Below are 24,937 nucleotides of genomic sequence, written 5' to 3' on the forward strand. Positions count from 1 at the left end.
CCCCCTACATCCGGGTACCGACTCCTGCCGCCCAGATTCTGGCACTATGGTCATGGCGGAGGGGACGGCAGTGTTGAGGCGGAACAGGCCGGGCACCAAGGCGCAGGTACGGTCCCCACAGCTTTCCTGCGGGTGAACTCTCGGTGCCGAGCCTTGCCACGCCTGCGGGCTGGCTGCCACCGCGGGCAGACTGGATCGGGGCAGCGGAGAGGCGGGCGGGGCCCTGGCGGGTGCCCGGCCTGTTCTTCCGGAGCCGCAGCCCCTCCAGGCAGGGGCCGGCCGGCTGGGCCGGCGGAGCGCTGACCGGCCGGCGGAGCGCTGACCGGCGGGCGGGCGGGCGGGCGTGAGGGGCCGCTGCCGGGAACGCGGGTGCCCGGCAAGGCCTGCGGCCATGGGCCGCTTGCTGTGGTCCGCCAGCCGACGGGCGCCGGAGGGGCGCGGCCAGCCCAGGTGGAGTCTTGGGGTCAGGGGGTCCCCGAGTTGGGGGCGGCGGGCCTGAGAAGGGGGTGTGGACGCCGCTGCCCTCGTCCGGGCTTCCGGTCCTGCCCGGCTGTGCCACCCAGCCCGTCCAGCCGGATCTCAGAGGCGATAGTTAAACCTCCTCCTCTGGTTCGGCTTGGACCACCCCTTCCCGCTGCTTCCCTGCAGCTGGGCTCTGGTCCGGCAAGTTTTCCTCGCCAGGTTGGGACTTGTTGGGTGTGATATTCCTTGTGATTTTCCTTGTTAATATGTAAGGAGGCATGGTTGGGGAATGAACTGCTGATTATTATATTGACTCTTAGTAAGCCTGTACTGCGTGTAAGTTGTTCCTGGCGTTCACATTGGGTCTGAAAATGGCTTTCCTAGGAATTGACGCTCTGAGATTCGGAAGGGTGTGTTTCAGATGTAATTTTAGAGAGAAATGGCGTTAAGTGGTGAAAGTACCCTTGGAGCTGAGAATAGATTTGCCTGTGGCGTACAGGCTTACGGGAAGGAGACCAGCGGTGGAGTTGATCGCGCTCCACCCCTTCCCAGATTCGTGTTTCAAATAGAATCGACTGGATTTGCTCAAGGTTACATTGTCTCCTGATTCCAGGTCCACAGGTGACCTTTCATTTTGACAACTTGCTACCACTGAATTCCAAAGAATTCATTTTGCCAGTCTTATTGCAGCCCCATTAACCTGTCCGTTCAGGACATTGTGTTCACACTATCGGAAGTTGGTTGGAAATGTATATATTTGCTTCCTTTTCTGAACCTTTTGCTCTGTGCTACATGCTTTTAGCTTGTATTCTGGAAGCATTATTTTTGCCTCTTAAATGATCGATTTTTAAGTGTTTGATTCAGAAATATACTTTTAAAAATTCATTCTCAGAATCATTTATTTAAAAGCCTCTAATTTTTAAAAAGTGTCTAATTTTGAAAAAACTAGAAAATAACATACGTTTTTAAAGATTTATTTTATTTTTGGGGCCTGCTGTAGTAGCTTAGTGGCTAAAATCCTCTCCTTGTGTCCCCTGGGATTCCATATAGGCACTGGTTCATATCCTGGTTGCTGCACTTCCCATCCTGCTCCCTGCTTGTGTCCTGGGAAAACAGTAGAGGATGGCCCAGATCCTTGGGACCCTGCACTCCCATAGGAGACCAGAAAGGAATTTTAACGTTGTCATAGATTAGGCTTGTTAAGTAAATGAGGTTAGGACTTAGAAAATACTACTTAAGCAGCTAACTTGCCCATATCTTCTTTATCACATAAATTTCCATCAGTAAAGTGAGTCTCTTCTAAAATTATGTAGAGGGTCAGTATATTGTCTCAGCTGGCTAATCCTCTACCTCCAGATGCTGACATCTGTATGGGTGTCAGTTCATGTCCTGGTTGCTCCACTTCCCATCCAGCTTCCTGCTTGTGGCCTGGGAAATCAGAAGAGGATGACCCACATCTTGGGACCCTGCACCCGCATAGGAGACCTGGAAGAAGCCCTTGGTTCCTGGCTTCAAATCAGTTCAGCTTTGGCGCTTATGGCCACTTTGGGAGTAAACCAGCAGATGGAAGATCCTTCTTTCTTCTCTCTATAAATCTGCTTTTCCATTGGGAAAAAAAATCTTTTTTTTTTTTTTTAATTTATTTGTATTGCAAAGTCAGAGAGGGGAAGATCTTCACTCCCCAGGTGGCCGCAATGACTGGGGCTGTGCCGAGCCTAATCCAGGGCACAAACTGGCACCTGTATGGGATCCCAGCATGTGTAAGGTGAGGACTTTAGCCACTAGGCTACTGTTCCACTCCCGAAAAAAATCTTTAAAAAAAATAATAAAGATGACAAATATTAGGTAGAGGTGTGACAGCAGGTGGAGTATCTTCCTACTTTTTTCAAAGTTGGTTAGATTGGACTATAAGCACATCATTGGTTGTCAGTAAATATTACCTGAAATAAGTGAGAATTTCATTAAGTGTTGCCTCTCATAGGTGTGTAAAGTATGTCCCAGTTGCGGAGGGAAACATTTCATTGTCAGTTAACTTCCTTCTGTCTGCTGTGTATTACTCTATTTATCCTTACTATATTTAAAAAACGTTTATTTAACCCAAGAATCGTGAACTCCATCCAGGTCTCCCATGTGGATATAGGGGTCCACAGAATTGGGCAATTCTCTGATGCTTCTCCCAGGCTGTTGGCAGGAAGCTGGGTTAGAAGTAGAGTAGGCAGGACAGGAACCGTGCTCATAAGAAAGCTGTTGTAGGTGGCAGCTTTATATGCTATGCCACAACACTGGGTTAGAAATGATTTAGGATGGGCCCAGCGCGGTGGCGCAAGTGCTTAAGGTCCTCGCCTTGCGCGCCCGGGATCCCATATGGGCGCCGGTTCTGATCCCGGCAGCCCCGCTTCCCTTCCAGCTCCCTGCCTGTGGCCTGGGAAAGCAGTCGAGGACGGCCCAAAGCTTTGGGACCCTGCACCCGCGTGGGAGACCCGGAAGAGGCTCCTGGCTTCAGATCGGCATAGCATCGGCCGTTGCGCTCACTTGGGGAATGAATCATCGGATGGAAGATCTTCCACTCTGTCTATGCTCTCTTTATATCCACCTTTCCAATAAACAAAATAATAAAAATAAATCTTTAAAAAAAAAAAAAGAAATGATTTAGGATGGCCCAGCACGATAGTGTAGTGGTTAAAGTCCTCGCCTCACACGCGCCGGGATCCCATATGGTCGCCAGTTCTAATCCTGGCAGCCCTGCTTCCCATCAAACTCCCTGTTTGTGGCCTGGGAAAGCAATCAAGGATGACCCAAAGCCTTGGGACCTTGCATCTGCATTGGAGACCTGGAGGAGGTTCCTGGCTCCCAGCTTCGGGTCGGCACAGCACCAGCCGTTGCAGTCACTTAGGGAGTGAATCATCGGATGGAATATCTTCCTCTCTGTCTCTGCTTCTCTCTGTATATCTGATGTTCCAATAAAAATAAAATCTTAAAAAAAATAAAAAAGAAATTATCTAGGAAAAGGCATCCTGAAGTTTCTTCTAGCAGAGTGTTTTATTTCTGAATAGTTTCCCTTAATACAGTTGGTTAGCTATTTTCTTTCAGGTAGGGCAGCTGTGAGAAAAGGATAATTATGAAATGATTAAGACACTTGAAAAGTTTATCGCCTACTCTCAGAGCTAAGGCTTTGCTAATAATGGTGAATCCTTTGGGATCACATCTCTTCCGTTGCTATCCCACCCAAGCAATAATGTGATCATCATTCCTTTTAATTCCTTTTGTTGTATAAGCATGTTATCTGTAGGTTTGCCTTGCATTTTGTTAAAACTTTTATTTTCTGGCTGTCATATACTGTGTATTGCTTTTCTTGGCTTGCGGTTTTGAAGGTTTGCCTGTACTGATTGATACAGGTTCTCTTCCCCCACCTTCCCCCAGTTTTACTCTGGAGGCATTTTCTGAGAACAAGTATATATTAGGCATTTATCAAGAATAGTATACTTTGCTTCCCCCCAGAATTAGTCAAATACAACTTTATTAACTCGTACATTTATTTGAAAGTTGGACCTACATAGAGAGGGAGGAAAGGAGGGAGAGAAAAAGATCCCCTTGTTCAATCCCCCAGATGTCTGCAGTGACCAGGACTGGACTAGGCTGAAGCCTGGAGCCAGGAGGTTCTTCTGGGTCTCCAATGTGGCAGGGACCCAAACACTTGGACCATCACTTGGTACTGCTTTCTCTGCTCATTAGCAGGGAGCTGGATGTACATTTGGGACATGAACTGGTGTCTACATGGGATGCAGGCTGCAGCTTAGCCTGCTTCACTACAGTGCTGGCCCCAAAATGGGAAGATTTTGAATTCTTTAGGGAAGTATCTGTAACTATTTATAGAGGGATTCAGAATCAGTACAAGGTGTTCTACAAAAAAGTCATGTTAAAAAAAAAAAAGACTTGTTCTATTTGGACAGATATTTATTGGAGCTACACAAAGTCAGAGAAAGAATGAGAGCAGGCTCCTATCCAGTGGTCTGCTCCTACATTGCCCACAGTAGCTGGGATTCTGCTGGGCTGAAGCTAGGAGCTCAGTCCAGTTTTTCCTACCAGTGGTGGGAACCCTGTTCCTGGGGCGTCACTACTGCCACCTGCTACCTCAAAAACCCAGAGACTGAGGGCTGGCATTGTGGCATAACAGGTTAAGCCACCGCGTGTGATGCTCACATCTCATGTGGGTACCAGTTTGAATCCTGGCTGCTCTGCTTCTAATTTACTTCCCTGCTAATGTACCCAGGAAAGCAGTGGAAGAGGGTCCAATGTGTGTCCCCCTGCCATCCATGTGTGAGACACGAATGAAACTCTTGGCTTTAACTTGGCTCAGCCCTGGCCATGGCAGGCATTTGGAGAGTAAACCAGTGGATGAAAGAGCTCTCTACATCTTGCTTCTCTGCAACTCCGCCTTTCAAAAATAAAATCCTAAAAAAAACAAACAAAAAAACAAACCCAGAGACATATATGGGGATGCAAGTATCTTTATTTTTTTAGTATAATCTTTTTAAAAAATTATTCAAAAAGTAGAATTAGAGAGAAGGGATAAAAAGGAAGGAGGCAGGGAGAAAGAGAATATCTTCCATCTGTTGATTCACTCTCCCAACAGTCACAGTGGCTGGGGCTGGGCCAGGACAAAGGCAGGAGCCATTTCCAGTCTGCCAGGTGGTGCAGGGATCGAAGCACTGAGTCAGTCTTCTGCGGCCTTACTAGGTACTTTGGCAGGGAGCAGCACCAGAACTGGATGCTGGCAATGGATGATCTTGTGGGAAGTGTCATGATTGAAGGGTTTGTGGTTAAAAATGTATTTTGTGGTTAAATAAATTTTGATGTGTTGTTTTTAATATTTAGAAGATTTACGTATTTGTTTAAAAGGCAAGTGACTAGAAAGGAGAAAAAAATTTATCTTCCATGTGCTGATTCATTTGTCACATGCCCTCAACAACAAATGCTGAGCCAGGTCAGTACCACCCTGGGGAACAGGGACCTGACACTTGGACTGTTACTGCCTTCGCAGGCATGTTAGCAGGAAGCTGGATTGGAAGCAGAGCAGCTGAAACTCTAGTAACTGCTTAACATTGTCCCTTGGTGTTCGCTGAATCCTGTAACTTACTTCTTTGAAAAACCACATTTTATGCTGGACTCAGAACCCTAACGAAGAAAAGAGAGAAGACAGAACAGGTCAACCAACCATCTCAGCTATGATGGACTTTGTTAATCAGTGGATTTTTCAAAGACCTCATAGTGTTTGCAGTGGCAAGATTGGCAGCGATTCATAACTGTTGCAATATCAAAACCACTTGAGCAAGAACCTCAGCGCATGCCCTACATCCGGGACCTGGGGAGGGTTGGAAATTGGGTGGGCCTTCTCCCTTAATACCCACCTTTAAACATGAAGGAAACAACATGGAAAACATACTAGTATTATCCACTTTCCTGTAGCCCTTGAACCTTCGTACCCTAATTAACTGTGTAAAGATTGTCAAAATAAAAATAAAATTAAAAAAAAAATCACATTTTAAAAATCTGATTTAATATGAGCTTGGAACTTTTGTTAAAAATTGCAGATAATAATATTTGATCCTATTTGTAACTTTGTGCTTTAACCATGAATTTATTTTTGTAGGATTTCTATAATTGGCCTGATGAATCCTTTGATGAGATGGACAGTACACTTGCTGTTCAGCAGGTAATATAAAGTTTCTTTTACAACTCTAGTAGCCTGAACACTTGAAGTTTTTGACACAGTTAAATATTCTTATATCTTGTAGAACAAAGATGAATGGAATGTTCATTTTAAACTTTAATGAATCCTCATTCTGTTGTAAGATGACATACTAAACTATAACCAACCCAAAAACTTTTTACTATCTGCTATTATGCGCCAACTTAGGGCACCAAGTTTGATTTCACAATGAATTCAAAATTACTAAAGTAATTACTTTCAGTAATTTAGAAAAACAGATTGTTAAATGGCATACTTATTTTTTTTCTTCTATTTTATTTTTAATTTTATGGTACAATTCCACAGGTGTGCTTATTTCTTGACTAAACTTTTGACAATATGTTCCTAAGCTTTATATTTTCATTTTAACTATAATATGACCTTAACTTTTATCATTATATTTGAAGTAAGGTTCTCATAGACAACATGTAGTTGGGTTATATTTCTTTATTCAGTCTGTCAGTCTCTGTTCTTTTGTTTTTGTTTTGTTAACATTTGTTTATTTTGCCTGAATATTAGAGTTACGGAGAGAGAGAGCAAGTGAGGGAGAGACAGAAATCTTCTACCCACTGGTTCACTCCTAAAATGGTTGTAATTGCCAGAACCAAGCCAATCTGGAACTTCTTCCGGGTCTCCTAACCTGAGAGCAGTAGTCCAAGGCCTTGGGCCCTTCTCTGCTGCATTCCCAGGCCATTATCAGGGAGTCTAATTGAAAGTGGAGCAGCCAGTGCTCAAATCAGGGCTCATACCAGTGCTCATATGGAGTGCTGGAGCCACAGGTGTAGGCATAGCCTGTTATGCTACAGTGCCAGCCATAGATATGTTTAGATTTAGAGCTACCGATTTATTATTTGTTTTCAGTTTGTTTCTCTTTTTTGTTTCTGTTTCTGCTTTTCTGCATTTTAGTATTTTATTTCAATTCAGATTTGTGATTATATACATAAATTTTGGTAGTTGCTTTAGGAATTCTAAATATTTAGTTTTTTTTTTTTTAAAGAAGAGCTTATGATTTGTATGTACATAGGAACTATCCAGGGAATGAGTACATAACCACTATATTGTATATTTTTTAAAGATTTATTTTTATCAGAAAGGCAGATTTACAGAGAGAAGATACAGAGGAAGGTCTTCTGTCTGCTGGTTCACTCTACAATAGACACCACAGCTCTAGCTGAGCCGATCCGAAGCCTTGAGCTAGGACCTTCCCACAAGGGGCAGGGTCCCAAGGTTTTGAGTCATCCTCTGCTGCTTTCCCAGGCAACAAGCAGGGAGCCGGATGGAAGTGGAGCAGCCGGGGGTGGAGTGATGCCATATGGGGATCCCAGTGCTTACAAGGAGGAGATTAGCTAATTCAGCGATCACACTGAGCCCTATACATATTTTATCCAGTTTACTTGAGATCGATATTTTGCCATTAAAATTGAAATGTAGAAACTGCCATCATTTGGACCCCTTTTCCTTCTCCTTTATGTGTAGTTGTTTTGTATCTTACATCTAGCTGCATTAAACACCTCATTGGACAGTGTTATATCTTTGCTTTCAACTCAACACCATATTTTAAAGAATTCAAGAGGAGAATCCTGTATTATTTTTGTGTCCAGATGTCTATAATTTGTATTGCTGTTAATGCTCCAAGTTTCCTTTGAGTATTTTTTTTTTCTACTGTCTGAAGAACTTCCTTTGGTAATTTTTTGGAGCTGGCTAGGAATTATTTTTAGTTTTCTTTCATTTGAAACTGTCTAATTTATCTTCATTCCTCAAGGGTATTTCTGTTGGCTAGAAATTCTGGGTTGACCTTTGCTTATTTCAGTACCTTAGAAAAAGCTGTTTTTGAAAATTCCATTTTATTTGCAAGGTAAAAAGATGGAGACAGAGCACTCGTATCTGTTCATTTCCTCCTCACATGCCTGCAGTGGCTGGGATTGGAGCCAGCCAGAGTTGGGATCCAGGAACCCAGTCCAGCTTTCCCATGTAGGTGGGTGGCAGGAAACCAGTGCCTTGAGCCATCACTGCTGTTTCCCAGGGTCTGCATTAGCAGGCAGCAGCTAGAGTCTGAAACTGGAGCCAGATAATAAACTCAGATACTGCAGGGGGCAGGTGGGCATCTTCTGTGTTGTTAAAAGCTTTTTTTTTTTTTACATTTATTTACTTTTATTGCAAAGTCAGATATACAGAGAAGAGGAGAGACAGAGAGGAAGATCTTCCATCCAATGATTTACTCCCCAAGTAACCATGATGGCTGGTGCTGCACTGATCCAAAGCCAGGAGCCAGGAACTTCCTCCAGGTCTCCCACACAGGTGCACGGTCCCAAGGCTTTAGGCCATCCTCGACTGCTTTCCCAGGCCACAAGCAGGAGATGGATGGGAAGTGGAGCAGCCGGAACTAGAACTGGCGCCCATATGGGATCCCAACACATTCAAGGCGAGGACTTTAGCCGCTAGGCCACGTCGCCGGGCCCTATTTTGACAATCTTGACATAGTTGATTCTTCCCAAGTAGCTTTTTTTTTTTTAAGATTTTATTTTATTTTTTTATTGGAAAGGCAGATATACAGAGAGGAGAGACAGAGAGGAAGATCTTCCGTCCGATGATTCATTCCCCAAGTGAGTGCAACGGCCGATGCTATGCCAATCCGAAGCCAGGAGCCTCTTCCAGGTTTCCCACGCGGGTGCAGGGTCGGGGCCGCCAGGATTAGAACCGGCGCCCATATGGGATCCCGGGCGTGCAAGACAAGTACCTTAACCACTGCGCCACTGCGCCGGGCCCCCCAAGTAGCTTTTTAACCACTCTGCTAACACCTGCTCCTTTGGCTTCTCTAATTATTTTAGTTTTTAGCCATTTGATTTTGATTTATCTGAGTATAAGATTCTTTGAGTTTGTATTCTTGGTGCTCAGCTTTTTTTTTTTTTTTTTGTCTTTTATGTGACAGAAAATTTACTTCATTTTATTCAAGGCAGACAGAGACAGGGTTTTTTATTCGCCGATTTACTACCAAAATTCCCACATTAGCCAGTCCCGGACTAGGGTCAAGTCAGGATCCAGGAATTCCATTTGGGTATGCCATGTTGGTTACAAAATAACTCAGGTCCTTGAGCCCCCACCTGCTGCTTCTGTAGCATTAGCAGGAACCTGGATCAGAGGTGGTGTAACTGGAGTTAGCTTGGTTCTCAAAGTGTATCGAGCACGAAATAGGACAAGATTCCGTTTGAGGTGAGCCCAGGAGTCCACAAACAGCTTTATGGGAACGCTGGTCTAAGATTGTCCTGTTCACTGTCTGACGTTTTCTGGGCTCTTTGAGTGTAGCACTTTGGTCCTTGCTAATGGCTGGAAACCACGTAACCACAGTTGTGCTTGAGTCTGGGAAGATGGAAGGAAAATGGTTTAGTTCCATTATGTTGGGATCATAGCACCACTCAGCTAAAAGGATGAAGGTTTTTCTCAAAGGTCTTCTTTTTTTTCCCCTACATTTTTCTCTTACCAGCCACTTTTGCTGCCGTTGGGACACAGTCTTGGGCCTAGACTATAAAGAATGAAGAAAACTATGTAAAAATTGTCAAAACCTAAGAGAGAGAGAAAAAAAAAGAAAGAATGAAGGAAAAGGAGAGTGGGAAAAAATTAAAATTTCCCCCCCATTTTGATTTTTTAAAGATTTTTGTTGTTGTTGTTGGAAAGGCAGATTTCCAGAGAAAGAGGTACAGAAAGAAAGATCTCCCATCCTGTGGTTCGTGCTTCATACCCGCCTGGGCATTACAGCCGGAGCTGAGCCAACCCGGAGCCTCTTCCAGGTCTCCAACATGGGAGTCCCAAGGCTGTGAGTATCCTCTGCTGCTTTCCCAGGCCATAAGCAGGGAGCTGAATGGGAAATGGAGCAGCTGGGACTCAAACCAGTGCCCATATGGGATCCCTGTATTTGGAGGCGGAAGATTAGCCAGTTCAGCTATCGTGCCGGACCCTCTTTGAGTTTTTTTTTAAGGTTTATTAATTTTTTTTATTGGAAAGGCAGATCTACAGAGAGGAGGAGAGCCAGAGAGGAAGATCTTCTGTCCGATGATTCACTCCCCAAGTGAGTGCAACAGCCGGTGTGCTGTGCTGATCCGAAGCCAGGAGCCTCTTCCAGGTCTCCCCACGCGGGTGCAGGGTCCCAAGGCCTTGGTCCGTCCTCGACTGCTTTTCCAGGCCACAAGCAGGGAGCTGGATGGGATGTGGAGCTGCTAGGGTTAGAACCGGCGCCTATGTGGGATTCCGGCACGTTCAAGGCGAGGACTTCAGCTGCTATGCTATTACGCTCATCCCCCTCTTGAATTTTAAAAGTGTTTTTTTTTTTTTTCCACTCTTGGAGCCAGAATAACAGTTTCTTTTGGATCTCTGTTGGTGCTGTAATTCTCATTTCTGAGTCTCACATTGCACTGGGCCCAGGCCAAGGATAACAGAGAGGAAGGGCTCCATGGCCGAGCTGCTGACAGTTCAGTGGCAGTTTGGATTCTAGTGTTGTTTCCTGCCCTCTTGCCATGTACTTTCGGAGACCTCACACAGCTGACCCATACATCCTGTCTTTTTAGCATTTTTTTCACTGTGAGGGAAAGTGGTATGTGTTGATTGCATCTTACCCAAGACTAAAGCAGTCAAGTGCTGCTTGGAGAGTGCTTTATTGCTACGCACTTCATTTGATCCAAATTACTTTTCAAAATTACTGTAGGAAAAGTCTTATGTGAAATATGTGCAGTATTAGATCAATATAATTAGAGCACACAGGATTAAATCACTAGAAAGATAACTTGTCCGCCATTTCATAGTAGAAGGAAGAATTTGTGCCATCTTTCTGACTTGATCTGAAATTGGGTTATGGTATGTGATGAGGCTTGAGAGGCTTTAGTCAATGGATAACTGATAGTAACTCTGGAATGGTAGCAGAGTGTGATCAGGGAAAGTGGTGGTGGCTTTTGGAAGCTTTAAGAAAGATTCTGTTCTAGAAATGTTGGTAAGTTAGGATTTTCAAAGGACAGGCACAGTGGCATAGCAAGTTAATCCTCTGCTTGTGACTCTGATATCCCAAATAGGTTCTGGTTCGAGTCCTGACTGCTCTACCTCTGATCCAGCTCTCTGCTTATGACCTGTGAGAATGGCACAGGAGGGTCCATTTCCTTGGTTTCCTGCACCGGTTCGGGGGTTTGGGGAGATGCTCCTGCTTCCTGATCTGGATCAGCTCAGCTTCAGCAATTGTAGCGGTTTGGAGAGTAGAGGAGCAGAGGGAAGGTCTCTCTCTTTGTCCTTCCTTCTCTCTGTAACTCTGCCTTTGAAATAAAAGTTGAAATGCAACTTTAATTAGATATAATTATTATATCAGATAAACCCATTAAAATACTGTTTAATGCTTGTATTCACAGGATTACACAGCTTTCACCACAGCCTTGTTTTAGAGCTGTGTCATCCTCCTTAAAGGGAAACTTCATCCTTATTAGTACTCTTCTTCATTCAGCTGTATGTTCTCCCATAGGCTCTAAGCAGCTGCTAATCAATTTTTCATCTCTATAAATTTGCCTCTGTTAGTTATTTTATATGATAGAACCATATATATTTGCCATGGTTAAAATTACAAGGTCTATATTTTATGTTCATTTGAATATGATAGTTTACAATTTAGAGCTCAGTCCCAATCCTACTGATCAATGCCTCATCTGCATTTATGTAGTGAATCCTATTCCATTGAGGTTGAATTGAAGAATAATAAGAATTATCTCTTCTGAGTTCTGATTGTGATTCTGTACTTGAATTCCTGTCTAATGTATAACCCAAACGAGAGACCACAAAAACAGTTCTGTAGTCAAAAAATGTATTCATTTAAAATAAGGTTTACCGTGTAATAAAATATTTTAATTAACCATAAGAACTTTTTTATTTATAGTATATCCAACAGAACATAAGAGCAGATTGCTCCAATATTGACAAAATTCTTGAACCACCTGAAGGCCAAGATGAAGGGGTGTGGAAGTATGAACATTTAAGGTAGGTCCTTTGGGTACATCAGAATAACCTTAAGTGCCTATTAATGTTTATGAATCATAGTTTACTATCTAACTATAGCCTGAACAAATATTCATTTATTTTAATTTTTATCTTTAAACAAACAGCTCCATAGGCTCAGGGACTTGCCCACCCCCTCCCTCTTTCTTCTCACCACCACTGATTTCCCCTGTGTTGTTACAATAGTATAGTTCTTCAAAAACAGTCACAAAATCAGGGCTTAGGGCAGTGTGGCTCAGTGGCTAAATCCTTGCCTCACATGCACTGGGAGCCCATATATGCCCTGGTTCATGTCCCAGCTGCTCTACTTCTCTTCCAGCTCCCTGCTCGTGGCTTGGGAAAGTGGTAGAGGACAGCCCAATACCTTGGGTCCCTGTACCTGTGTTGGAGACTGGGAAGAAGCTCTCAGCTCCTGAATGAAGACTGGCTTAGCTCCAGCCATTGTGGCTACATGGGGAGTGAACTAGCAGATGGAAGGTCTGTCTCCCCCTCTCTCTGGACATCTGCCTTTCCAATAAAGATAAAAATATCCTTAAAAAAAGTCACCAAGTCATCATTCTGCTATTTAAGTTTATCCTGACGTTGTAGGTATAGACAGTGGTAGAAAGCTCAGCATCCTTTTCAAAATATAGTTAACACTTTCACTGGGAGTCTATCTTTTATTTGGGAGTAGAGGTATATACTGCAATGTATTTTAACATCTTGGTATGCTAGTCTGTATTATAAAGCTTCTGATTTTTGCTGTCTTTTAAGGTTCTCAAGTTTGCTGATTTTTTTTTTTCTGATCAAGCTGACACTTTTATCATTTTCTTTTCCTTTTTTTTTTATTGATTACATTGCATTATGTAACACAGTTTTATAGGCACTGGGGTTTCTCCCCCCTTCCCAACCCTCCCCCCATGGTGGATTCTTGTTGCATTACTACAGTTCAGATTCAGTTGAGATTCTTTCCTTGCAAGCATCTACAAAGCATAGAGGCTAGCATCTTATTGTCCAGATAAGTTCAATGGTTTCTTGGGGAGACTGTCTCTGGTCTGAAGGTAGAGCCGACAGAGTATCATCCCTATCAATGAAAAGCCCTGACATTACATCAGTAACAATTTATAACGTTATGGAATTAGTTGACATAGTATTGAGTAACCAATATGTTAAAAGAGGAAAAAAAAAAAGAAAGAGTGCAAGTTCTGAACCACATCCTGTGACTTCTACATTGACATTTCATTTATTAGTTTATATACAACTGGGTTCTATACACCTTAAAATGGCTATAGATTACTATTCAGCTGTCTCATGTCTATTTTAATTTTAGCATTTAGCAGTTTATAGCATTGATGCATGATTTTGCTGAACCTGGCTGTTTTTCGGGTACTCTAACTTCATAACTCTAACAAGACATATGTCAACAGTTTAGGTGAACAGTTTTAGGAGGGGTGGCTAGAACTTTAGCCAATACGCTATTGTGCCGGGTCCGGTGTTTTTTTTTTTTTTTTTTTTTTTAAGATTTATTTTTATTGGCAAGTCAGATATTTACAGAGTGAAGAGAGAAAGATCTTCCATCCGCTGGTTCACTCCCCAAGTGGCTGCAGTGGTCAGAGCAGAGCCAATCTGAAGCCAGGAGCTTCTTGTGGGTCTCCCATGAGGGTGCAGGGTCCCAAAGCTTTGGGCCATTCTCCACTGCTTTCCCAGGCCATAAGAAGGGAGCTGGATGGGAAGCGGGGCTGCTGGGACACTTATAGGATCCTGGTGCTTGTAAGGCAAAGACTTCAGCTACTAGGCTACCGTTGCCAGGCCCTAGCTCAAGGTTTAAACTCTAGATTTGTCCTCTAATGTGTACCAGTGAATGATTGTGAACATCCAGTTTTCCCTTGGGGAGACAGAGCTTAATTACACTCCTGAACCAATGAGCTTTGGTGCTTTTTTTATATCCTTGGAATGAAAAAAGTGGTGATTACTGAATAGCAGAACATGAGAAGCGGCAGCGTCCTCACGTTACTTAATGGTGGTTGAGGTTATACACTTTGCAGTGCGAATGAGAGGCAGGATGAAGGTGAGGTTAAAGTATAGAACACAGTATACTTATGTGTTCATTGGGTTTTATTATTTTCAGGTCGACTTTTATATAAATGTGAAGTATAGATAGGATTTTTCTTCAAGAAGTTAGATTGCATTTCTAGTCATGAGTCTTGTGGATGAGACTTTTTTTCAAACTTTTACTATTGCATGCATTTCTACATAGTGATAAGGCTTAATGTTTTGCCATTAACAGTTTAGAAATTTCAAAATGTTAAGACTTTTTCTCAATCTCTTCCATGTTTCTTGGATAAATCGCTTGACTGTCTTGTCTAATATAAAAAATTGTGTTTTATATCTTTGGCTATGTGTGAGAGAGTGAGCCAGACATTTTGTGTATGCTGACTACCACATCGATGTCTGAAACAGTCATGGGTGGCTCAGGCAAAGGCCAGCACTGGATTCAAACCCAGGCACTTTGTGGAATGCTCTCATTCTGTGTAGCAGTTTAACGTGCTGCACCACAACATTGACCCCTACTTTCCAATTTTTATAACCTAGGATGGAGGGTACTTTTATCTTTTGCTTCATTTTAATCAGTCTTGGAAACAACTACTTACCTTTTGTATTATTGATGAAAATAAGCCACCGTAATTTTTTGCTACAAGTATGCATCCTAACATGTGAGGCTTATTTTAGTGTACAAGGTTTTCATTTCAGATTTAAAAACATTTTTCTTCATTTGATTTATAATATTAGAAAACATTTATTATATAAAACAAAAAAAAAGCTTTACATAAAACTTAGTCTTTCTCTTACATATTCCATATGTCCTAGTGCTGTTTTTTTGTTTTTGTTTTTTTTCCCCGTTAGTTGTGGTTTGGGGAAGTGATATGTGTTTTTAGTGTAATTTAAAGATCAAATTTTTAATGTAAATTAACATTCTTATATCTCTGTCATATGTTATACCTTTTTTAAAGATTTATTTATTTCACTTAAAAGTCAAGAGTAAGGTAGAGACAGAGAGAAATGTTGGGTCAACTGGTCTACTTTCCAGTTGACTGACATAGTCAGAGCTGGTCTGGTCTGAAGTTGGGAGCTAGAAGCTTCCTCTGCATCTCTCACATGGGCACAGTGACCCAAGGTTTTGGACCATCCTCCACTGCTTTCCCAGGCTATAAGCAGTGCCCTGGAGTAAGAGTGGAGCAGTTGGGGCATGAACCAGCATCTGTATGAGATGCTGCCACCACAGGTAGAGGATCAGTTTGCTAAGCCACTGCACTGGCCCCTTGTATATATGTAGTTGGCCAAGAAGATTTTCACAAGTAGCCTTTTCATGTTGTTGATTTAAGGCTGTATACTTGATGTTATTGATTAATGGGGTTATTATGTTTAAATTGGATCATGTCAGTTAAATCTCTTACCTTTAAGAATAGGCAAAGGTGCTCTTTCTTTGACTAGGTACAGTCCTGTGGTGGGATGCGTGGCATAGTGATGGGCATATAAGGTGAATGTCAGTTTGACAGATGTGTATGTGTTCCTTCTGTTTGGGATTAACTTGAAGCTGTGGATTTGTATGGTTTGCCACAGATTATGTCCAGAAAACTGCCAGATCCTAAAGTTAGCTTGTTTTTATTGTCATCCATGCAAGTGTTGAACCAAGTAAGAATATTGTTTAGACATGTAGCGAAACATTGTTACTCCAATAAATATCTGCATATGTTTGAAAAAAATTGTTTATCACCATCAGTCTTTATATCAGTTGAAATAACTCAAGAACACATAATATGGTTGCTAATGAGAGAGCATCTGAGTGATGTGATTCTGAAAGTGTTATTTTTGAAATTCGAGAACAATATTGTTATTAAACATCTGGGAAAGAAATACAATTATAAGATAACTGAAAACTCCAAAGTTGTGTTTCTGTTTTTTTTTCTATTATAATATATTTAAATTAAGTTTGTTAATAAATAAATGTCTTTTTACTACCAGATTTGTTCTATATATGTTTTCTTCTTTATTTTTGGAATTTTTTTTGTCTTATAATTATAGATTTGCATTTTGGAGTTTTTCATTTATTGGATGAGGAAAAATATAATAATGATTGTCTACCTTGATTCAATGAACTAAAAGTTACCATGGTAGGATATTTAGAAGGAGCTTAATTGGTATTTTGACAAATTATATAAAGCAGATTATTTTTGTGATGTGAAACATTATTTTAACTTTTGTTTTTAATTTTATTTATTTAAGAGAGAAGAAAACAGGTTTACTTCCTTAATGCTTGCGACACAGCTGGGGCTGGGCTGTGTCACTGCTTGGTACTGAGAACTCGGTCCATTTCTCTCCTGTGACTGACAGTGTTCCACCTCTGTGAGCACAGTACCGTATGCCCATGTACACATTAGCAGGAAGTAGGAATTGCAAGTAGAGCTGGGATAAGGATGCAGACATTTGGGTATGGGATGTGGGCATCCCAAGCAATGATGAACTGTTGTGCCACAGGCCCCAAATTGTCTTTTCCCAAATGAGCCCATTTGAAATTGAGCTCAGTGTTCAGTGGCTTCCCTTTGTCTTTAATGAGAAGACATTTGTGCCCGTAGTCTGTTTCAGACTTTTTTTTTTTTTGATTTTTTTATTTTTATTGAAAAGTCAGATTTACAGAGTGAAGGAGAGAAAAAATACCTTCCATCTGTTGGTTCACTCCCCAACTGGCTGCAATGGCCGGAACTGAGGGGCCAGGGTCTTCTGCTGGGTCACCCACGTGGGTGCTAGCTCCCAAGGCTTTGGGCTGTCCTCCACTGCTTTCCCAGGTCACAAACAGGCAGCTGGATGGGAAATGGAGTAGCCAAGATGCAAACTGGCTCCCATATGGGATTCTGGCACATGCAAGGCAAGGACTTTAGCCACTAGGCTGCTGTGCGGGTCCCTTCAGACATTGTGGTAGGATTGATAATTCTGTTTCAGAAGGAAATTAGATCATGAAAAAAATGTCCTAAAGTAACCAAAAACAAGTACACAAGTGATGTGTGATAACATTTGAACGTACTTTACCTTATGCCTGGAAAACTAGCATACAGTCAGTAGTTACCTTGGGGCAAGTACTGTTGCGTGGTAAATAAAGTTATTGCCTGGGCTGCTGGCATCTCAAATAGGTGGTAAGTCAAGTCTAAGCTGCTCCACTTTTGATGCAGCTCCCTGCTAGTGTGGCTCGGAAAGCAGCAGAGAATGGGCCAAGCACTTGGGCTCCTCCACCTCTGTGGGAGACTCAAATGCTCCTGGATCCTGATTTTACACTGGCCCAGTTCCCCATTGCAGCCATTTGGAGTGTGAGTCATTAGATGGAAAATCTCACTCTTTCTCAGTCTGTCTCTCTCTGTGTAACTAAGTAATTGAAATAGACAATTAAATATTTTTAAAAAACAGGTTGTTGGCATAGCACAATAGCCTAGTGGCTGAAGTTTTGGTCTTACATGTGCTGGGATCCCACATGGGTGCCAGTTTGTGTCCTGGGTGTTCCAATTCTCATCCAGCTCCCTGCTTGTGGCCTGGGAAAGCAGTCGAGGACCAGCCAAAGCCTTGGGACCCTGCACCCATGTGGGAGACCTAGAAGAAGCTCCTGGCTCCTGGCTCCTGGCTCCTAGCTTCGAATTAGCTCAGCTCTGGCCATTGCTGATACTTGGGGAATTAACCAGCAGATGGAAAATCTTTGTCTCTCCTTCTCTCTGTTAATCTGACTTTCCAATTTAAAAAAAGAATCTTAAAAACAGTAGTTGTTTTTTTAGGAAGAAGTGGAGTTATGATGGATTTTGATTTTCTACATGTTTTTTTAAATTTATTTTTTTGAAAGGCAGATCTACAGATGGAGGGACAGAGAGATATCTTCCATCATTGGTTTACTCCTCCAGTCAGAGCTTAGCTGAATCAAAGCCAGGAATCAGGAGTATCTCCTGAGTCTCTCCACTGCCTTCTCAGGCCACAAGCAAGAGGCTACATGGGAAGAGTAGCAGCTGGGACATGAACGGGTACCTATATTGGACGCCAGTGCTTAGAAGCAGATGATTTGGCTATCGAGCCACTGTGCTGGCCTCAGATTTTCTGTATTTATTTGACAGTTCTTGAATTTAAAAAATACATTTATTTTTTTTTTTATTTGAAAAATTTAGTTACAGAGAGAAAGAGAGTGAGATCTTCCTTCCACTGCTTCACTTTCTACATGGCCACAAGTAAAACCAGGAGCCAGCAACTTCCTCCTGGTCTCCCGCATGAGTGGCTGGCTTGTAGATATTTGTGCCATCTTCTGCTTTTCCAGATGCATTGGCTGGAAAGTGGATGTGAAGCAAGCAAGCAGTTTTTGAATTGGTACTCTGATTTGGAATGCTGGCATGGCAAGCAGTGGCATAGCATGCTACATGTATATGAAAATGCCAGCCAGTAGTTTTTCAAAAATTTCTACATCTTGGAAAGAAGCGGTTCCCTGGCAGTTGAGGTGAGGTTGTTAATGATGCTGAAGGGTGCAGTGTTTAGGATGGTGATTGAGGTGCCTGCATTCGTATGGAAGGGCCTGGATTTGAGTCTTGGCTCTGTTTTCAGTTCAACTTCCTGCAAATGCATACTGTGGGTGGAAGTGAGTGAAGGCTCAAGCACTTGGGTATCTGCCCCCACCTGGAAGACCTGAATTGAGGTTCCTGCTGCGGGATTCAGTCCCAGACTGGCTATGGTGGGCATTTGGACAATAAACCTGTTCATGGAGAATCTATCTTTTCAAATAAATGAAAATTAAATATATCTCTAGAAATAAAGAATGGTGTTGAGAGAGGAAGGATGGTACTGATGGGCTTCTTTTTTTAAGAGTTAATTTTCTGTAAATAATTTTAGAAAATAAATGTAATTTTCATTTATATATTTGCATTTTCAGGCAATTTTGTCTTGAACTAAATGGACTTGCTGTGAAGCTTCAGGTAATATTTTCTTTAAGTCAAAGCTACATTTCAAGGTTCTGATACATTTCTCATTGTAATGTAATATACTGAAAAATGTATCCAAAATGTATAGTTATTTTCTTCTGACATTTTGTAGGGAAATGTGACTTACAGGATGAACTTTTCCATTCTTATTTTTGTAGAGTGAATGCCATCCGGACACCTGTACTCAAATGACAGCAACTGAACAATGGATTTTTCTCTGTGCAGCTCATAAAACTCCCAAAGAGGTGAGGATTAGGAGATAGAATGAATAATAGTCAGCAGCACTTGAATCTCCAAAGCATTGCTGTGGTAAACTTTCAGAGTCTCTCCAGTTCAATGAATATTTTTCTACTTGATTTAGAGTTACTTGGTGTAATGTTATTACCTCAGTGCTATCTAAGGATTTCTTATTTTTTTTTTCTGTAAGAATTATTTTTATCGAAAAGGCAGATTTATAGAGAGAAGGAAAGACACAGAGAGATCTTTCAGCCTCTAGTTCACTCCCTAAATGGCTGCAGCGACCAGAGATCGACCGATCCCATACCAGGAGGCAGGAGCTTCTTTCTGATCTCCCACGTGGGTACAGGGGCGCAGGGACTTGAGGCATGCACCACTGCTTTTCCAGTCCATAAAGAGCGAGCTGGATTGGAAATGGAGCAACTGGGACATGGCCAGTGCTCATGTGAGATGCTGGCACTACCAGGTAGAGATTTAGCCTATTGAGACAATGCACTGATGGGCGCGGTTATTTTTTCAAAGATGCTGTAATAGCTGTATGCTCATGAAAAAATGCTCAACATTCTTAGTTTTTAAACACCTTACTAATGTTTAGATAAATGCAGATCAATTGGTAAATTTAGTATACAGACATTTAGTGGAACATTATACAGCCACGAAAAGGGAATGAATTTCTCATTTGTGTTATAACATAATTGAATCTTTGAAATTCAATATGTATTATACTGAGTGAAATAAGCTGCATACAAAATGATAACTGATTTTTTTGGTTGTTTTGTAATTTTCCAGGGAATGGGTCCTAAGCAGTTCTGGATGAGAATTTGTAGTTTTAATTTTGCTCTAATAAATTCACTGATATGCCATGAAAGGATAGGTTATATTGTTTTTGGTGAATGGAGCAGGATAGGATAGTTTTATCAAAATACAGAGAAACTTTAAAATTTAAAATAAAATTTAAAAGAGGAGGTGGTGTTGTACCTTAGTAGCTTAGATCTCTGCACACAATGCTGGTGTCCAGTACACGCAACAGCTCCTGTTTCAGCTGCTCCACTTCTGGTCCAGCTCCCTGATAACATACCTGGGGCACAGCTAAGATGGTGCCACTGCTTGGGCCCCTACCATCTCCATGGAAAGTGCCGGGAAGCACTGGACTTTGTTCTGGCCCAGTCTATCTAAATGTTGTGGCCATTTGTGTGGTGGATCAGTAGACTAAAGGTCTCTCTCCTTCTCCCTTTCTGTAACTAAACCTTTCAAAATAATGAATATTTTTTTTAAAAAAATGTGTGCCTAGCACTGTGACTGTGGCACAGAGAGTTGATTCACTGTCAGCTTCCATGTTGGTGTTGGTTTGAGTCCTGGCCGCTCCATTTCTGATTCAGCTGTCTGCTAATGTGCCTGGAAAAGCAGTGAAAGATGGCACAAGTGCCTGGGCGCCTCTGCATCCACGTGTTTTACCTGGATGAAGCTTTGGACTGGCCCAGCACTGGCTCTCTTTACCATATGAGGTAGTTGATGGAATATCTCAGTCTCTCCCTCTATCTCTGCAACTCTGATTTTCAAATAAAAAGAAATCTTAAAAAATTTTTTTTTTCTGAGAAGGCTCAGGGAAAAAGTCATTTAGAATTTAGATAGGTGCTAGATTGATGATGCGGCTCTGGATTGCTTGGTGAAGTGTAGATTGGTAGAGTAGAAATGAGCATTCCTGGATGATGATTCTGTTGCATATGTCATTGTCCATGCAAACCCTCAGTTCCTCAGTTAACAGCCAGAGGATTGGATTAGATAGTCTGGGATTTTCAGCACCTCTGAATGTTCTCTTCTAAATTAAGTGTGATGAATAAAAATGGGAGACTGCTAGAAGCCAGATACTAGATTATAGTTCCTTAACATAATAAAACCTTATTTACTGTAAGTGTAACATTGTATTTTAGTTATTAGTAAGAGACATTTTTCTAGAGATATGCGCATGTCTTTGGACTAATCCACAGATATAATAATTATCCCAACCCAGGAGATGGAAGTCTTTGCTGACACATTTTACAATCTTCTTTTTTTAGTGTCCTGCTATAGACTACACTAGACACACGCTTGATGGTGCTGCATGTCTTCTGAATAGTAATAAATATTTTCCTAGCAGGTAAACAAGTTCCAAGACTTTTGGATTTAATATAAAAGATGGATGCTTCTGAACTAAAATTAAGTTGTTGGTTAATGTACTCTTTTTTTCGTTTCTTTCTTTTTAAGCTGTTACCTATTTTGTTTGTTCAGATGGTCTGATCTTGAAGTTAGGGTTGTAGTTAGATAGCAGGCCTTGGCTACCAAAGCTCACAGGCTGTGTTAGGCAGGGCTGGCCCCTGGTGTCCTGTGTGTCTCCAGAGTGCTCCCTCTCTGCTTTAGCCTGGGCTAGGTATCTGCTTGCTCACTTAGTTTACTAACAGTAGGCAGAGCAAGCCTCCCCTCCTGGCAGCTTGCCCAGGGAGCACTCTTCCCCACGGTGGGCTGTTCGGGTTTTAAGTTATCTCTTACCAAGTGGTTGGAATTAGAGATTCCATCAACCTGGTAAGAGATTTCTTCCCCCAATAATAGAGATTTATTTATTTCCCTAAATATAATTAGCTCTAAAAAAAGCTCATAAAATATGCTAGAAATAGGATCTTTTGCTTCAGTATCCTATACATATTTTTATCAGAATAACGGAAATAATGCAGTTTTGATTTCTAAAAAAGTAAAACGAAAGAAAGAAACAATGCAACTCTATAGAGTAATCAAAGATAATTATTCTCATTAGAACACTTTTGTCCTATAGGACAAAGTATAATATTGTGCACTAATTTTTAGTAACTTTTGAGTTGTTCAGGGTTTATTTTATTTGCATAAAATTTGAACAAACCCAAACTGGAGTACTTTAATTTCCCCAAAGTGGCTAAGAAGAGGTTGACAGAGGGTTGGGATAAAGATTTTTCAGTCCTGCTTCTGGACTCATCTCTTATTTTTGCTAAATATCAGTTTCCACATTTGTGAATTGAGATAACTTTATTGATCCTAAGATTGTCTCCAGTTTTATAAATGTATGGTTTCTATTTCTAGGGTTAGCATAAAGGAATCATCTGTAGCAAAACTAGGATCAGTATGCCGTAGGATTTACAGAATATTTTCACATGCTTATTTTCATCACCGGCAGATATTTGATGAATATGAAGTAAGTATATTTCATTAATGATCCTGAAGCATTGTTAGTCAAAATGACAGTCATTTTATCTTGGTGCTGTTTGGTTTTGGATAATAAATTAAAATAACATCTTTTTCTTCCTTTCTATAGAATGAAACATTTTTGTGTCATCGGTTTACTAAATTTGTGATGAAATACAATTTGATGTCCAAGGATAACCTGATTGTACCGATTTTAGAAGAGGAGGTTCAGAATTCAGTTTCTGGAGAAAGTGAAGCATGAAGGGAATCATACAGGAAAATGTACTGATCACATAATTAACATTAATTATGTACTGTATATATATCATTTTAGACACATCAATCATGTATCCATAGTATAGTTTCTTTGTCTAGAATAAGTTTTTGTATGCTGTGTGTTGCCTTTTAAAATGGGAAATACTTTTTAAGTTATTCATGAGCTGTATATTCACCAGTGTGGCACTCATGGTTTTTTAAATAAGATTAGTATTATCTGTTTATAATGCTTGTTAATAAAAGAATTTACAGTTTGGTAAAATTGCTGCTAAACAATCATTGGATCACAATCCTCATCAAATAAACCCATCTGTAAACAGGAAGAGTAAACTTGAGATCTCGCACAAGCCATTTCCTAAAGGGAAAGCAACGTATTCCTTTTGTTTTGCCCCTGAGTTTATACATTCTAAAAATTCTGTAGAATATAGACTAAACTTTTCCAAAATGAGATAAAAGTCTTTAAAATTTTCTATAGTTTTTGATATGCAGTTATGACTGTGTGTATATCCAAACAGAAAAACAAACGAAGCATTAGTAACTCTTATATAATTTACTGTGTTGAAGTATATTCCAGCCAGGCCAACATATTTGGAAAGGATCTACCTTTTTGCAACAGTGAATTGTACATACATTTGATGCTAATGATAAGGCACATAAAAGGTATTCCCACTGGAAACCTTCTCTTCACCCCTTTTTGCTTCCTGTAATCCTATGCTCCAGTCCTCTGAGAAGCCTTCCGCCAGACTGGTTTAGAGGTGGCTTATGCCTGTTTAAACTCATATTAACAACTTACAGATTTACCTCATATTATCCATTATACTACACTACAGGAAAGATGTGTTGGCATAGGCTCTTTGTTTTGTGAAAGTTTTCTAACTGTTTAGAAAATAGTCCTTAAAACCATTTGAATCTTAGTAATACTAATCTTTTCATCTAATCCTAGGCAGCATTAAAGAGAGTTGAAGAACTACTGTAATATTTATTTTATACCCCTTCTTCACAAGTTTGCTTGAATTATATACATATGTGAGGATATTTGTAATAATTTATGGGTTCTAAGGGTGTTGATGAATGGCCATACACTTTTTAGACTTTGTTGTGTTAAGGATTGAGGTGCAGATGTAACAATCTATTGAATGCAGTTTTTCATAGAGTACTAGAATTTTTATTGCCACACTGTTTGTTAATAAGGCACTTAGAGTGGAAAAGTTATACATGTAGTGAAGAAAAGACTAAAACCCATTTTCTAGAACAGATTCAACAAATGTGAGGAACTTCCTTTTCATTTAAAAGTTACTTTGAAATGAAGATGGAAGTGTATTCATCTGGATTGTCTTTTAAATAGGAAGGAAGTTATATCATATTGTGAGACAAATAAGCAAAGAAAAATGTTGGTAACAGTAGCATCGTGAGATTGTAAATACATAGTTGATGCCTTTCCAAGGCTGCCAGTTCTTTTGGCTTTGAACAGTACTGTCCCAGCAGCCATGGTCCTTACTAGACCCCGACTCACAACTGTCTTTTCAAAGTTTTATGTTCATGGTGAAAGAAGTGTTGACTTTGAAATTATATATTTATATTAATATCAGTATAAACTAATAATAGTAATTTTGAACCAAACTTGCTCAATCTTGAGAGACTAACCTACTAAGAAGTGACGGATAACAATGTAGCCCTTCTCTTTGGGCGTTTCTCATAGCAGTTGCCTGTTACTTGACTATTTTCTTGGTGAACATGTGAACTAAGGTAGTGACTGGGACTGGTTATCTTGCTAAGGATTTAAAACACATTTTAAATAATATGACTTAGTGTTAACTGAGAAATAAAATATGATTTTTTTGGTATTCATTCCATCTTCCCTGTACTGTGTTTGGATTTGATCATAAAAAAATCTTCGAAAGAAAATGCCAGTTTGTAGTCTTGCTTTTGTATTCATATTGATATCTCACTAATAGTATTTGTTGCACTGTTGAAGTTGATTCACAAACTAGGTAATAACTAAATAAAAATTTCTGTCTTTCTTTAA

At 40.8% G+C, this 24,937-nt stretch overlaps 1 protein-coding gene across 2 annotated transcripts; it reads left to right on the forward strand.

Moving 5' to 3' along the window:
• MOB4 (MOB family member 4, phocein) lies at positions 1-24,937 on the forward strand. Of its 2 annotated transcripts, XM_040971932.1 has the most exons (8): positions 1-106; positions 6,113-6,175; positions 12,114-12,214; positions 19,161-19,203; positions 19,368-19,454; positions 21,504-21,583; positions 22,534-22,645; positions 22,766-24,937. In XM_040971932.1, the coding sequence occupies exons 1-8, from the start codon at positions 47-49 to the stop codon at positions 22,895-22,897; spliced, it is 678 nt and encodes a 225-aa protein (XP_040827866.1). In that variant the 5' UTR covers positions 1-46; the 3' UTR covers positions 22,898-24,937. The 2 variants fall into 2 exon arrangements, with proteins under 2 accessions (XP_040827866.1, XP_040827867.1); XM_040971933.1 differs by lacking the exon at positions 6,113-6,175 and having other exon boundaries at positions 32-106.

This window comes from Ochotona curzoniae, unplaced genomic scaffold (genome assembly GCF_017591425.1).
Source record: "Ochotona curzoniae isolate NIBS_2020 unplaced genomic scaffold, NIBS_Ocur_1.0 contig_2210, whole genome shotgun sequence".
NCBI lineage: Eukaryota > Metazoa > Chordata > Mammalia > Lagomorpha > Ochotonidae > Ochotona > Ochotona curzoniae.